Genomic DNA, 17,344 nt, shown 5'->3' on the forward strand with positions numbered 1-17,344 from the left:
CTCTGGAACATGACCAGAGGATTCCAGGGTGACATAAGAAATGTTAAATCAGACAAGGAAAAAGGTAATGAGTAGGAGTCCCTCCCACCCCTCCCCTCACTGGACTGAAGAGTTTATGGTATAGTTTAATTGCATAACAAAAGGGCTGGCAACTCCCAGCCTGGGTACCATGGGTGCCTTGTACAGCTTCTGACCCAAGAGCAACTCCGAGCGCTGTGTTATTGCTGACTTCGTCACCACAGCCCGGGACAGGAGTTAAGTGTCTCACACAGAGATACGATACCACCGGTGAGATTATCAGAAAGTCTCTCAGAAACAAGATGCTATCAGTTCCCACCACGTTTCCCAAATTAAAGCATAAATGTTCTGGTAGAAAGAAAGACAATCTGGCACTCCATGCCTGACACACTGCAGACCTTGGACACTGCATATGCAGGCATTAGTTTATCTCTAGTCTGCAAAGAAAAGGAGAAAAAATTGTGCTATTTTTTCATTCACACCTTCCCTCCGAGATCTAACTCTTGTGGCCGCTTTTCCACACTCTGCCAAATGTGGATTTCTATCAGTATTTCCCTGCTCACACTGAAACTGTGTGCATTTTATGGCATTCAGAGGGCACTGTTCAGTGGCGTAGTTTTCAGTGTAAAGAGTCTCAGTGCACACACCCCTTCGGCCAAGTCTCTTCCCAAGCAACCTGCTCTGTGACCTGAGAGATGTCACCACAAGGAAATCAAGTCAGAAATGCCTGTGTAACCACCATGTAATAACCAGACTGTGCAGGGCAGGGCGGGAATGCTCTTTTAAATACAGGGAAAAAAACAGAAGAACTTCTACCACCCATCTTGAACCCAGCTCAAAAGTCACCTAACAATGAAATGCTAACGCTGGTTATCCTTGAGAAGCTGCTCTCACAGCTTTTTTCAGTCCAGACTACATTTGCTTCAAAGTTACAGTTCAATGTCGATGACACCCTTATAATTTGACTTTATTCACATACAGATGAGATAAAGCAGAACTCCTCGCTCTTCCCTGCTTCTCCCCCCCAATGCTCATCTGTGACCATTATACTGAACCTGCCAATGGGGACAGCCTGAAGATTTTCATCAGGATTGCAACTGCACAAGTTGAAGCCTGTATGCTATTTAACTCATGTGCCACATGCATGTTTATGCAGCCAGGACTAAAAAACTGACTGCTGGAAGCACTGAGAACAGCTACTCTAGCTGAATATGATGACAGCAGGCACAACCAGGGTAAAAATCTCCCCGAAAGGTCTATCTATAAGCAACAATAAGTGACTGCAGTGCTCCATAATGTTCCTGGAAGAAAAGGCAAAAGTGGAAGTTTTGCACTAGCTACAAATCACATTAAATGAAAAAGAGAGAATGGTGCTGTTTTCTGTCTGAACACCAGAATCTCGTGAATGAACAGATCTTTGTGTTGAGAGAAATCACAGTTTTCTCTCTTGGGACTTCTCCAGATGTTGCTTCAGAGACTCTTGATTCATACATTTGGGAAGACTTATGCATGAAAAAAATCACCTTCTGTTTATGCAAGAAGCATGCACACCAAGGCACTGCATTAGAGAGATCCAAAAACAATTTCTCCCCTTCCCACCAACAGCATTTGGTGTTCAAGCAGCATAAAACATTTTTGTTTTTCACTTGGAAGTTCAGAAGATCGCAGATCTTGGATCTTTGTCTTGCTTCTTAACAGTCCACCTGCCTACCAGCTGTGCTCCAAGACTGAAATTAGAAAATCAAACAGTCAGATGTGTTATATTTCACTCTGCATAATATGTGACAGAGAACAGAAGAAGCCATAGTATTAGCAGTCTTTTACTTCTATCCTACTGGTCCCCCTCCTTTCAGCTCAGAAACAAGGGCTACCAGCTGACATCAAATGCAAAATGCTTTTATAGAATGGACAAAGGTCTTTCAGGGGAAAAAAAAAAAGTTTTGCAAGGCAATGCAAAACACGCAAGATACTCACAAAGGAAGATGAGCTATTGAATGAGACGATAACATCTCTCCTCTGAGCTGTAGCTTACAGAATTGTTTTGCTTTAAAGCATCATTACGTTTTGTGACTGCAGTTGTCTCCCCTGGATTCAACAAATCATCAATGACCTGCATGGCACTATCAATAAGCCTTGAGGAAAGACCATACAGAGGCCACTGAAACATATTTCAGCTGTCCAAGCAAAATGAAGATAAGACTAAAGATCCTCATCATTCGCATAGCTGCTGAGTTCAAGACATATCACTTGGAAAACAGAGATACACCAGAATAACACACTTGGGTAATCCTGGATCTAACAGTCGAGTCTTGCTTTCTCTATGTTTGCTTTTAGAAAGGCAGTCACAGACACTTAGATATTATGGTAACCAACAGGAGGTTTTTTTCCTTTTTATCAAAACGCTATTAAAAAATAAATGTGACTCATTCAAAACTCAAGATCAAAACTCAACTCTGAAGTGACTTACTCTTAAAAACCTGCCAGTTTCTTTGTTAGAAAGCACAGCTCCAATAGCATTTTTCAATTAGCCACCTCACTGCTCCAAGTCCTTTTTCTACACTCCTTATTTCACACTGCTCTGAAAATGCTGAGCTTCACACTTCCAAAGAAAAAGCCAGTCAGCTAGAACAAACGGGCTCAATCTGAACTGCAAGGCATTACAGAAAAACGTGATTTGGGTTGTACTGCTGCAGCACTGGTCATCCACTTTGACCGTTGTGATTTTTCAATTGATTTTAGCTATGCTTATACATCAAAACTCTTTGGGATGAAGTCATCTATCCTCCACTCATTGTTTTGCCAAAGTTTCTGGTGCTGAATAAATGAATAATCATAGTTTGTAATAACTGCAGAGCCTACATTAGAATAAAACAACAAGAGAAGCTGTGGACATGCACATGTGCAATCATAATGACTATTTAGCTTGAATGCTGTTTGAAGGCACAGCAGTAAATTGGGAACTGTCATTTTCTCCAATTAACTTTCAGGTTTTCTTCTTTTTGAAGCTGCCGCCCAAATGCCAAACCTCTTCAAACGTGCCTTCCAGATCACACTTACCTGCAATCATGAATATGTAATATGCAATTACTGCGCCTTTTTAAAGACCACATGGTACTCGCAGTTACGCTACAATATTCCTGTGATTTAGATATGCTACAGAAAAGACATCGCTCAACATCTCCCACAAATTCAGCCTCTCAGGAGCAGGAAACTACAGCTGATTAACTGAGCATAGCTGTGCAGCAGTTTCAGAAGCAGAGCAAGGCAAATGGATTAATACATATTAAACAAATATTAACAGCTGTACAGCAAAGAAGATTCTTCTTTCATACACAGATCAGAGCTTCACCTGAACAAACAGAAAAACAAAGCAGAAATCCTTATAATAATATCAGAACAGGCATATCAACCTGACTCTCTTAGTTTATCACATCTCCTAAGTCCAGATACATTTTCAGGTTGTAAAACCAGACGGACCTACGCTGCTGTATTGAACAGAAATGGCCTGACAGGATAACCTAGTCCAGGCAGTTTCTGTACTCGGATGTCATTCATCTCAGGCATAAATGATGGTTTAGTCATAGTCCTTAAAAACATCTGGAATCTGGATCCCAAGCAGAATGGTGTGTTTCTATACAATAAAGACTTTTGTTAGGAATCTTCTCACTGAAGTTCCCCCATCAGCAGAAATTGTTACTGCTGACAGCATGCTCCACTGAATGACATGTGTATATCTGTTGCTCTGTTTCAAAACAGATGGCAGAAAGAGACTACTGCTTCTTTAAAACAAAGTAAAATCCCTCTGACTTACTCATTCTATGCAGCTTTAAAAAAACAATCAAAACTTCCTCCTATGTACTCTCATTAAAGCTAACGTGTTGACCCATGTACCGTAAATAGCTGTCCTTCAGAGCTAGGTCATACAGCAGCAGCTCCCAGCTCAAGCCATTTGCATGATGTGGAGGCACTTTTCCCTAAAACCCAGCCTGCGCTGCATGTTTCTTCACCTCTTTCAGCAGTGACCTTGGCCAGATTCCCATCTCGCTGCAAGCCCACCATATTCGAAGTATGGCGTTACTTTACAACTGACAAACAAGGTCCTGCTCACATCAGAAATCAATACGCTAAAGCCTTCAATCAGAAATGTCAAAGCAGTTTTAAAATATACGTCCTGTATTAATGGATTTTAATGGATTTGAGTGGAGATGTTTACTGTGTGATATACGGTAGGGAAGCGACAAATCAATGTTCCTTTATGACATGTCACATCTCATGACAGACTGTCCCTCCGTACCGTTGTATCGGTGGAGATGATGGCTCGCCACTTCACAAACATCTGTGATCTATTAGGCAACACTTCCAGTAGTCTAATATTATCACGCTCTGAGTGTCCATCTTTCTTCTTTAGATGAGAGGCACGAAAGCATAAATTAAAACCTCCTGGGTGACAAAATGTTCTCCCTTGGATTTGCCTTTTCTGAATTAGACTGTGACTGCTATGACTTGTCCACATGGGAGAATTTATCAGCACAGTGTTGTTTAAACAGGTCACTGCGTTGGGATGATTGCCCTGATCTCCTCCTTTGACCCCAGTAAGGCAGCCGGTGCTGTATACCAAATCACACCGACATTTAGTCATTACCATAGGCAGAACTTGGACTGTAGCCTACTACTTGCGAAAGACTTTTCATATTTTTTTAATTTCTCCAAAGAATTTGGATAACTGAGGGGGTGCTACCTTGTTCCTTGATTGGGGCTGCCAGTTCCTTAATGGATAATCTCAGGTATTAAAACACTGACATACTGGATGAATAACACCTGTTCACCAACACAAGAAACACAACATTTCTTAATAGCTGAGTCTTTGACAATCCCCCACCCAAAAAAAACCCCAAACAAACCCCAGAGGAAGAAACAAGCCAAAGCAGCTGAAAAAGCAGTGTTTTTCCAAACACCCATTAGTTGCTGAGCAGCTTTTCTCACCAGAAAGACAACTCACAACAGACAACCTCAATATTAAAAAAAAACCTTTTAAAGAACTACATAATACATACACATGAATTTGTCTTAATGCCAAAAAACAATTGCCAAAAAAAAAAAAAGTGCACACTCCATTCATTTTATCAGCCTTAACTTACAAATCTGAGAGAAGGGGCAGCTGAAAACAGTGATTTCTTTCTCAACTTCTTTTGTTAACACGTATGCCTAAAGGCTCTATTATAGTGCGTTTGTTATATGTAAGAGACACAGAGAACACCAGTGTGACAGTTCCTTAAATAAACTGCTGCAAATCACTTTTTAAAGCTTCCCCACAAAATGCAGAAAACCTATACCACAATACAAAGCAGAAGAACGTATTGGACCAGCAGTACACTACGAGGAGGTAAGAAAGAGGAATATTCTACACATCCAGATGCAGTTTTACCACCCAGAACTGCAGGCAGTGTGGGATTACAATTTGACATCCCAGCTGCACAAAAGGTAGCAAGCACCATCAAGAGCAAGGTGGTGTCCTGATCTGTGACTAGCTGCCCTGTTCAGGACTCAAAAGCATCCAGTAATTACAGGTGAGGCTGAAAAAAATGTCTTTATGAAAAGTTATGGATGATCAGTGTGTCAGTGAGCTATATTTGAAATCTATCAGCTCTTGATGGCTAATTTTGTACTACATGAGTAAAGCAAGTTCTAATAACTCACTTGGGACCTCACTCCAGTACTTACAAGCTACGTGCTTTTCATATTCATAAAACAAAACTAATTGCCTTTCATGGATGAAATGTTCTAAGAATTTTTAATCCACGTCAGCTGCAAACTCTAAAAATCCATCCCCATATATTTAAAACTCCCCCTCCTACCCACTCACTTGTAACATGTTGTTTGCTGCAAACAAATGATAAGGCAAAGATAATCCATCAGGCTCCTACATTAGTATTATTTATATTTTTTTTTTTACAGGTTACTCCTAAAGTCAATTGCCCACATTCTCACATGCTTAAAATAAACTGAAAATACTAATTATATTTACTGAGGGGAAAAAAAAGGCAAAATCTTTCATTCCTACAAAGAAAACAGTTACAAGAACATGTTTACTCCTTAGCTGCAGCATGCTACAGCAGATTTTAAAGTAAATTTTCATACACAATAATTAAAATGTTACAAATTAAAAGAAATAAATCTTGCAGTAGACTATTTCATGTTCCAGCTACGAAGATGAGAGTTGTGTCCTCTGGAAAACCACAATTCAGTCACACATAGAAGTGAACCAGACAGTAAGGAGTCTGCAGCTTCTGAGGGCTGACAGCTCACGTTTTCTAGTGTGAAATGTTTCAGTTTGCTTTTTAATTTTGCAGCCTTTCTTCACACTGCTCTACAAGATGACAGCAGGCCTGTGCAAGAGGCAGCTAATAGCTCCCATCCCATTCAAACTCTCCAATACCTCTGCGGCTTCAAGATCAGTGTCTGGAATACACTAAGCGTTTTCACCACGGGAATTGGGGAGAGCTGGCTCTTGTTCCACTAGGTAACAGGAATCACTTTTGCCAATGTTGCTGTCATTGAAGGGCTCTATTGCCAGCTGCCCATTCCAACAAGCCAAGCTTGCTATGCCTGCAAAAGCTTAGCACTAAACACTTCCAATCTTCTCTGGAAACCTGAGTGCAAATCAGGCAACAATAATAACAAGATACACGTGTCCAATTCTTTCTTGTATGGGCCAAGAAATGTGTATTACTTAGTCTCAAATAAGCCTATTAAAAATTCTGCTCCATTTCTACAGTCCTGTTTCTATGTGCCACTGTCATATATAAGCCTGAAAAAGACTGATAAATAGAAAAGGTAAACACCAGAAGCTCAGATCAAGTATGTAAACGCCTGTTTCTGAGACTGTCATTTTAATTTTCCTGTAAGTCCCCATTCACCAACTTGTATTATCTAGTCGTATGACTTTGTAAACTCTTCAGGTCAGGAACTGTCCCAATACATATCACGTTCCACTGCAATCGCCTATATTACATGATACTATTAGTGTGGTAAAATTCAAAACAATGTAAATGTATCAGGGGACTGCAGCATACTTTTGGAAAATAACTATATTGGTCCTTGGACAGTTAGAACTCTAACTAGAACACAGATTTTGAGCAGAGCTTACAAACAGTTTGGCTTATTTGTTATATGCAGCAAGGAAGCAAGCCATAGCAAATGAGAAGGGCTGATCTAGTACATTCTGAAAACTGCAGAGTTTGGATCAGAAGGTAACTTTCCCAGCATGAACATATACAGTCTTCGGGAATCTACAGAGAACCAGCTCTCCAGTCTTTGCTGCTTACGGTTTGTTAACCAACAATACACAACAAGGTCACAGGATGCCAAATAACAAATACAAATGTTAGTGTCACTGCTCCTGCTTGGGAAAGCAATGAGTACCAGCAACGGCACTAGCCGGGCCCCCTTCACCAGTGGCCAAGCCAATGACTGAGTTTCTCCAGCTCCAGCTGGGGTTAACCTCTCCTGGGCATTCCCTTACGTTTCTGGGTGAATCAAGACTTTCTCAACTTCTTTTGGGTTTTATATTCATGTCCACTGTGCACATCCTTCCTATGAGCCCAGCAGCAGCGTCCTAAGCAACCGAGAACGGTATAATGATGTCTTTTGTGGAAGGATGCCCTTTAGAGATGTAAAGCTTGCCCAAGCAAGGCTGCACCATTTCAGCTCTCTCCTGGTGATCATCAATGGCCTGGAGATGATTCTGGAAGCCAGCATGCAAACTGAGGTTTGCTTTAAGGGATGCTACACGTGAAATACCTCATCAGCTGCAATGACTCAAGGCCAGTACCCTTTAAGGAACCTGGTTGGAAGAGGGATTTTTCATTACTCGCTTGCTATGCCAAATCATTGGCATAGATGGGGATTTTAAAGGCAGTTTTAATTATAGTAGGTAAAACCCACACATGATCAAGCTGCAGTGTCAGAAAACCACCAGAACTGAACACTGACCCATTTGGGTTGTTTGTTGAACTTTAATCACTTTCCAAGTCTGACAGCTGCTCAAACTTAATTGCTCATTATGCTTGTAAATAAAAACTGATCTCACTCTCTGATTAGCCAACCATCTTATAGTTGCCATAACAACTTCTTGTCTAATAAGTGATTTCAGATTTACCATTATTTGTACTAGCAGAAAATTTCACAAAGGTCTGAGATCGCTCTTTTCACTAAAATACCCTTCTAATTAGAAGAACTGAAAATGAGTATAGAAAGGGCAGCTCAAAGATAATGAAAACCCAAGCTATTTACTACAACAGCTTAAACATGAGATAAGGGTACCCCAAACCAAACACATACTGGATCCTGCTTAACCCCTACTTTTCACTATCAATCATCTTATTATCATACCTATATCCCATAGCAACTGCTCAGAAAAATACCAGACAGCATTCAGGTAATACTGGTCACAACATGGAGACCAATTTCAAGATTCACTCCAGACGAAATATTCCTGTTAAATTTGCATATTTTCTCTCATAATCTTAAATTAGGAACCAACTAACTGGCTAAATTCCTTAATACTCTGTTAACTGATAGGAGTGCTTTTTGGTGAACACTGAGGAGTTCAGATTCTTGACAGTGTCATATAAAAGAGAGAAAAATGTTTGTATTGAGCCCAACAGACGTTCATTGTACCAAGTGAAATGAAAGAAGTTTTGGCAGGAAGAGCTACAACACACTATCTCATCTCTGGATCACCTCAGTCAAAAACTTACTTCAGGCTTGACTTTTTGGACAAGATTACTAAATAAAGCCTTACAGATGTCTGAAAAAAATTAATCTGTACTTCAGTAAGTGTTTGGTCATCACAGTTTAAGTAAAATACCTCTGTTAAAACATAGGGACATTTTTGTTAATCTGAGACGACAGTGTGATTGGAAGCTATTAAACAGTGCTAGCCTTTAGGCCTAGTACAGCATAAAGACCTTCCAAAATTTGCTAGCAAAGCTGCTGAAGCTTGCAGCTCATTTAATCTGCTCAAGGTAGCTTTTTGTGTGTACAGGCAAGGAAGGAAGCCCTTTTCCTTCCAAAAGGAAAATAAATGCAGAAAGCTGTAATTGAGACAAAACTGAAGTTAAAGAAAAGTCAGGAAATACCAGATTTTTAAAAAGGGGCTTTTTCTGCATTTACTCAGCTACGCAAGAAATGAGAATTTATTGATATTTGGGTCAAATACAAAGCTGATCACACTTCTTGAAGTAGAAGTATTCCACGTAATTACAGAGGATGCAACATGTCCAAGTTAACAATATCCTCCACATTCCTGAGTACATTTGGGACGTAACAGTCTTCCTTGCCTTAAGAATAAGAAACCCATGCTCTGCAAAGTTCTTGGGGTTCAAACACAGTTTATAACATCAGTCTGTGCCTTCACTTTGTGTACATTTTCTTTGATCTGAATTTGAACAAAGAATTTCTTCCCAAAGTAATCTAATCCAGAAGGCTTCTGAGGACCAGCTGGAGAACAGACTGGCTTACTCTCAAAGAATAAATAGGCTTACAAACTAACCAAATTATTCAATGGGTTTCTTCTGAGTATCTTCTCCTTTTTGAATCTCCTTATGAGACTACATTGCAAACACTGAGCTGCCAAAGGGTTTCTATCAACTGAGAGATACAGAACCATGGGTAAATAATCTATACGTAGCCGTGTTGGGAACTACCCAAACACAGATAGGGTATATACATACATGGGCTTTTTTCCTTCCCTAATCCTTGATTCTGAAATGAGTTTCTAAAATTATGGGGCCTACCTTATAATTCTGGCATATATAGAACAATCATATTTAAATTTAAAGTCAATAACAGACTGGCTGAGTTTGTTTGCAGCTGTCCTTCCTTCATCAATGAAAAGAGTACCTACAGACTGGAAGATCTGGCTCCATTTAGGTAAAGACATGTTCACCTGTAGCAAAGGACCTGCTCCTAAGCGAAGAGAGATCAAGCTATAGCAAAGCATTTAGACCGGTGTCTTTTTTGCTCAAGAATCATCAATTTTAAGAGAGTCCTTTCCCACTGATGATAACTGAAACACATGAGCAAAGTAATCGAGGAGAACCATCAGCAGAATGACTAAGCAAATAGAGAAGACAAGCTCTGTCTATCCTAGAGTAGATTTTTAAACTCAGCAACAAGTTTCTTTTACATAGAAAACTAGTAATTTCCCAGGTGGATGCAAATGAGAAGATGGAAAACTAGTTCTGGATGATCTGTGCAGGCTCATCATACCAGACTTGGGGAGAAAACTCTGTGATGCAAGCTGGCCTTTCCAGTCCCTTCCTAACTTCTCAGGGCTCCTACAGTGTTTCTTTCTTCCCTGTGTTCTCCAAATATTTATCCTTTTTATTGTCTATACATTGCACAGATTTTGAAACCAAAACTCAAAGCATGAAATGCTTTATTCTTGTGAAATCATTTATTATTTATAGTATGAAATACCAGATGACGAAAGAGATTGTCAGGCCAACCCCGAGGAGCACCAGCCCCACAGGTACTATGCAGGGTCATTTCCCATGAAGGATCGTATCACCAAAATTTCTGCAAAAACTGCTGCTGTTCCTCCACTGACCATTATCACCAAGGATACTACCAAATGCCTTCATCACCTTCAAAAAATGCTTAATTAAAAACCCAGTGTAGTTTACAAAATCAAAGGGAAGTCTGACTAATTTAAGTCTGTTCTTAAATCAACCACAGAAAACATACAATACTCTTTTTTTGGTGAAAATTGTTTTGGATGAAATATGAAATCAGCTGGAAGGGTCTGTGGGGATTTTCTAACTGGGTTTTTAGTCAAGCGTATTTAAAATATGCCGTTTAAAAATCTTCCAAGTACGTGAACGGAGCAGCATCAAACTGGGAACGAGCTGTCCTCACAATACAACCTCTCACATATAGGTTTATATTAGAAGCATATGGAATATACATTTAAGTGTACTGTGCTGGAAAAGATAAAACTGCATTACTCAGAAATACATGCTCTAATACCTTCATGAACTACAATCTGCTTTTGTGCCTATAAAATAAATCCAGTCTTAGAAACCTAGTATTAAATGGTATTATACTAATTATCCAGCTTCACACATGTATGTAGTTTCTCCAAGTTGCCAGACTCATGAGTCAGTATTTATTTGCTCCTTTAAAAGCAAAGACATCCATTTTTGTATTTCATGGATATTTTCCTTACTACATAATCCATTGTCATAAAGTGAAAGCAGATCCAAATAATCTTATAAAACTAAAAGCATTTTATCTGACTCTTTTTTGCATGACTAGCACAATTCTATATGAACAGCGGGGGGATGGATTTTAAATGACCAGCTACGGGACAAATGTACTTAAACTCTGAGAACAGCACTTTTTATGCCCTCTGTGGGAAAAGACAAAATTCATCTTTTTGATGCTGTGGGCATCTGGTAGCAAGAAACGTTACTGCTACCTTGTACTGAGAAAAGCTTCCCTTAGAACAGGGCACAATAATTCTGTTGTTATGGATAAAAGCAACCATCTTTCTTAGGATTTTTTATTTTATTGTAATTCAATTAGTGAAAAGAGAGATGATTCTGCCCCCCAAAACATGCTGCAAACACTTAATTTTATTGGTACCAGATCCTAAGATTACAGTGTGCACTTTAAACACTGACTTCTGGCATTGGGAAAAGGTTTGTCTTTAAAAAAAATGTTTTACTTACAGCCCAGCAAAGTAGTAAGTTTACTCTGAAAGGAACTTTGGCAAATTTTGTATGTGGACAAGAAAGCCCAGGTTAATTCCTCCTGCAGGATTATCATGGGCTACTCACTGTAATACATTTCTTTATTTCTACATGTAGGTATCAACTCATTTATTTAGGAACCATTTTTATTCTAAGACTCATAAAAATCTTAAGATATAAGAAACCTGAAGAAAGGTCTTAAGTGCTTCTTATAGGAAGGAAAATAAAAAAGTGTTATACACCCCCCAAGCTGAGGCATTTTTTCATTTAAAATAAAAAAAAAAAAAAAAAAAGAGAGAGGGGAACAAAACAGCAGCTCTGGAAACAGACTCTGTCCACCATATTTATTATCAATTTAACAGCCTTGAATGGAAACTGCAAGTGCTTTGATAAAAATCAATTGAAAAGCTGTCTGCCTCACTGTTGCTTCAATAAAGTGCCTCTGTATCTTTTGCTGAAACCTTGTTTTTGTAGCCTCCTTAAACAATACTCCATATTAAATCACCGTACTGTTCCTTCTCTGAAAACAGACTCCAAGGCAAGTGCCCAGACCAGCACCCCTCATTCAAATCTCCCTTCGGTGGGGATGGGGGATGTAAACCAGCATCATCTGATCAGCACCCCCACCCCCAGTTATGCAGGACACCTTAATTTCTACTATGTTGTTAAGAATTAACTTTCAGGTCTCTGTGCACCTAACTCAGGTGCTGGACCTCTCCCTGTAGGTCTCTGGCTCTGAGTCAAGCAGACTTCAGGCTGTGTCAAGAACGGCTGACTTCAGCAGCACACACAGCCCTGACCAGAGCTCTTACCAAAATGGACCCCGACACTCCCGTCCATCACCCAGTGAGGAGCCCATTTCACACATCACTGCCCCCACTCAGCCCTTCGCACCTGAGGGAGCCAGGGGGGGGCAGCAGCAAGACTTGGTTTGGATTTAAACAAATAAACACTCTCCTGAAAGCCTTTGTAAAGTCTCCACAGTAGAAAAAAAAATAAAACCCTACAAAACATAACTGGTTTTACTGTGTCGTCATGTGTAAGCCCTTTAGCCTATATCAAATAAGCAGAATGAGCACAAAAAGTCACCGGTACTCCACATTCCTGTAATTCAATCCACTTTAATTATCTAAGATGTTTTCGCTAACCTATTGTAAGGGTATTTGTTCTAATAACCATGAATAGAGTGGTGACACTTTAAAGATGGCTCCCTTGAACAAAGAAAGATAAAAACACAATTTATGGCAGGATGTTGAATCTCAAGGCAAATTCCTACTACTGTAAATTGCAGCTTTTTCCCCCAGGTCAGCCTCTCTCCAGATAGCAAGCACTCTGTCTTCACCATTTTATGATACATCTTCCTGCGCTTCTCCTCCTCCCTGGTCAACAGTATTCTTCAAAATAGTCTTCCTCTAAGGATCTAGTCTATCATTTTTACAGTATTAACTGGGAAAAATAAACAGTTTGTTCCTAAGAAATGGGCCAACACCCAATGCCACAAAAGATCTTGTCAGCCCCCGACACACTTGGCAGCCTGCAGAACCCGCAACACCCAACTGAACCTTCTAGACTCTTGCCAACTTTCACAAAGACCTTCACTGGAGCTGGTGGCACGACCACCCCTCAGCTGGCCAGAGCCACGCAAGCACAAGCTGTCAGTGAAAGCCCCAGTGACTTCGGCACACAGCACCGGTTAAAACCACCAGCAACACGTCAGCCTCCACACAGCCCCTGCTCAGGGATCTTCCCAAGGAAGCCTGCTAGGAAGCACTGACCACCAACAAAAGTGAAATTGTGAAGGGTTGAAGGGACCATGAAGACTTCTTCCAAGTCCCGCGGGATGCTGAAAAGCATAATTTGCTCACAAAGCCTCTGATAAGTAATGGATTCTACCACATAAACCTGGGTAAGATTTTTATCTCATATGTAAGATAAATGGTGCAATTACCTCCCTACCTCCCTTCACTGCAACCTCCAGGTAAAAAGCAACATGGAATGAACAAAATGGCTTTTAATTTCAGGAATCTCCTAAGCACAGTGCTGCAGCTGACTGCCTTCCACACGACCGTTGAAAACCACCTAATCCGCTCAGGAAAGGACCTCGTCACAGATGTAAGGACAGTTTAGTGTCCACAGGTCAATTAAATTATTAAAGAAAAATTAAGGTCTGTAATTAGTAGCTACGGTGATGGCTTATACAGTTTTGTTGTGTGACTGCTAGAAACTAAATAGAGGCTACCATACAAGCCAGTCCAAAAATCAGATAGATTTCAGTGATGAGGAACCTGGCTGCCATTTAAACTGGCACTTTAGATACAGGAGACTCTATCCATCTCCATTACAAATCCTCTGAGCTCATCCTAGCATTACTTTCCCATATTAAGCAAAAGAGTTAACATAAAAAGCCTGTCTAGCTTCAGACATTATCCAGATAAAGAGAAGGAGAAAAGAGAAAATCCCTTGTACTACCTCTCTCAGCTCTCCCCAAACCTTCCCTGACATCTTTGTTCTTTCAAACCTGGCATTTATCTGAAGACATTGTCTAGCCCTAATTAAATCTTCATGTGAACCACTGCTACTTCCTGGCAGAGAACGTGCATTCTTGGTGTGCTGATGGACCTACATAATTTTCTGCACTTCTCCCTTATGGTGAGTGTTAGGCCTTGCTTGAAAACATCACAACTGTGTTCAACACAATATGTTTAAACAGAAATACAAAATTATTCAGTTTCTTTTAAAGAATGAAGACAAACATAAGTGAAAATTATATTCCACAAGCTCATTGAAAAAAAAACCTGTGGAAACACTGGGCAAATAGCACCGTCTGAGAACAAGGCATGCTTTTGTTTTACTGTTATCTCAGAAAGAAATAACTGGCAGTGATATGAGAAGCAGAAAAAAATTCCTTCCAAAATAAAATCTGCAGCTATTTCTTTCCCCCCCTGGGATAAAAAAACATTCTTGAAGTGAAGCTGAATTTTGCATTAAGGAAAGTTGCGTTATAAGCCCCTCACACACACCTAACCTTATCTGACGAAAGCAGCTCCTTTAGAGCTTTGTGTTCAAAGCCTCTAAGTTGGCAGCGACTGCTCACTCACAGAGAGCAAGGGGATGTAAGAGCTATGAAAACCTTTGCGCTCCAGAGTTAGAAAGCAGAAGGCTAAAAAAGCAGATTTTACTGCTAACGCCCCCCAACAATTCTTAAGTCTTAAGAAAGCCCCTTTAAACCACTTACTGATACTAAAAGAAGCTGACAATAAAGAGATGAAAAATTATTGCCTTCCCTTAACAACACACATTGGTAGAAGGCTTGTCCAAGCAGCACAGCAGCCAGCTGTCTGGGCAGATGTGGTCAGATGGCCAAACACAACAAAGCAAATTCACTTTAAAATCATGTTTAACTTTCTGTGTTCTTGTCGTTATCCTCACACTCTCGGCACTTCTCTCCCTAACCAGAAGAAATAAACACCCCAGATGGCTAAAGGAAAACAGTAAGCTATACATATGCTCCATATAGTCTGACAAAGCGAGAGTCCAGCCATCTTCAAAGCACAGCGCGAGACTTCAAGGGCCAATTACAAGGGGGTGTCTGCATGTGTGTGTGAGGAGACGGCTATAACAGAACTTCTGGGGTTTGAGGCCATGACCAGGTAGTCCACAATTTTTTTCCACTTTAATTTCTGAAGACACAAGTCTTCCATCATGCCATAAATTGATGTAGAATAGCTATAGACTATACATAGCTATACAGTATACTATATATAACCCCTAAATAAAGCATTATAATTACTGCTGCTTATGAAACAAATCAAGGAAACTAGCACAGGTGCATTCGGCTGAACATTGCCTTGGCTTCTGGGACTGTGTGCCACAGTCCCCGCTCTGCAGGAACCTGAGCCAGTCTGTTGTTCTTTCCCACTGCAACATGAGAGATCTTATATTTCTTCAGGGCCTAAGAGAAGAAAGCAGGAGGCAATGACAGCCCACCCAACCGTGGGCAAGTTATCAAACTCCACAGAAGTGGTGCCCAGGCTTTCTCCCATGGCAACCCTGACCAAAACCAGACTTGCCACAGTTGAGAGTGAACACATCTGTGGGAGGGAGGGAGTAGACACAGCAACCCAGGAAGGCCTTGGCTGGACGCACAGTGAAAGGGCACTCAAAATAACCTGCTAATGTCACCAAAGCATGAACAAAGCCACAATTCAAGCTTCAGGGTGAAAACTCTAAACCACATCAACCTCCCTGCACATGCACAGGCCCTGAGGCTGGGAGGTGGAGGGGAGCTGAGGTTTCAGCACTTTGGGAAAAAGGTGGCTGAACGACAGGGTGGCTCTGTAACAAGGTGCTCACTCACATGCAGGAAAGGAGCTGGGGGATGAAACAACTTTCCTTCATCCATCAAACATCTTGAAGTGGAGTCACTTGCCTCATGGCAAACAGCCTGCCCAAAGGCACCGCTACCCCACAGCCCTCTGCTGCCCCACCATGCACGCTAACCCCCAGAGACCCCCACTAAGGCCAACAGCACCCACCAAACTCGACAGCCCACCACCACTTCCAGAGACCACATCAACCCTGAAATCCCTGCTACCCCCAGGGGCCCTCTCATACCTCCACAGCCCCCCACCAGCCCCTACAGATTCCTCACCACCTCCAGAGCCCTCTGTTAAACCCTCAGCGATTCCCTCAACCCGCAAACACCTTCACTAAACCTCACACCTCCCCCCATTAACTCCAGAGCCCCCCGTGGGCAATCGCAGCCCCCCCCAGCCCCTCACCGGCCCCCAGAGCCCGCCGCTGTCTACAGAGCCCCCCGCTGCCTGGAGCCCCCCACACCTTCCAGAGGCCCCACGAGCTCCCCAGGCCCCCCCGGAGCCCCTGCACCCCCCGGGTAGCCTTACCGAGGCTCTGCCCCACCGGGGTGCTGAACGGGTTCCCCAGCAGAAACTCCATCTTGGGATGACAACAAACAGCGGCCCGGCGGCCCCCCCTCCCCCACCCCGCCCTGACTGGCAGCGTCATCCACCAACCACAGCTCGCTCTGTTAAGTGCGGCCCGCCTTCTTGTATTCGATTGGACGATGACTGGACGCCCCGTGGAATCATAGGCTAAGAAGCGTGCCCATCACTGTCAAGCGAGGGGCCTGCCCCCGCGGTAGTCCCGACCCTTTCCACGCCCTCCGGTTGATGGACAGCAGGGACACCGCCTTTGCCATTCTCCATTGGGCAACGATCAAACCATTCTCTAATATTACTGGACAAAGCAAACGCCAATCATGAGGGCTTCCTCCCGCCCAGAGGGCACGGTGACTGTGTTGATTGGCTGACACGGATTTCTCGCGCTCTGATTAGCAGCCAGCCTTCCCACCCACTCGCTGGCCATTGGCGGCTGAGCCTATCACGTGGCCTCCTTTAGCAACACGCCTGGGCTTCCTTAGCAACCGGAGCCGAGGCGCAGGTGGGGCCGGGCCTGGAGCCTTGGGGGTCGGCGCTGGGGGGGAAAGGCTTGAGGGGCCGGGAGCCGGGCCTGGGTCGGTCTCGGGGGGAAGGCGGCAGCTCACCTGCGTC

At 42.1% G+C, this 17,344-nt stretch overlaps 1 protein-coding gene across 3 annotated transcripts in view; it reads right to left on the reverse strand.

Annotated features, from left to right (window-relative positions):
* TOM1L2 (target of myb1 like 2 membrane trafficking protein) overlaps positions 1–16,771 on the reverse strand; it is a 58,457-nt gene extending 41,686 nt beyond the window's left edge. For all 3 annotated transcript variants that reach the window (XM_026858685.1, XM_026858684.1, XM_026858683.1), the window contains exon 1: positions 16,679–16,771. In XM_026858685.1, coding sequence (XP_026714486.1) covers positions 16,679–16,730 — 52 coding nt within the window. In that variant the 5' untranslated portion in view covers positions 16,731–16,771. The remainder of the gene's footprint in view (positions 1–16,678) is intronic.
* Positions 16,772–17,344: the final 573 nt, after the last annotated feature.

This window comes from Athene cunicularia (assembly GCF_003259725.1).
Source record: "Athene cunicularia isolate RWA chromosome 14 unlocalized genomic scaffold, athCun1 chr14_part1, whole genome shotgun sequence".
Classification (NCBI taxonomy): Eukaryota; Metazoa; Chordata; class Aves; order Strigiformes; family Strigidae; genus Athene; species Athene cunicularia.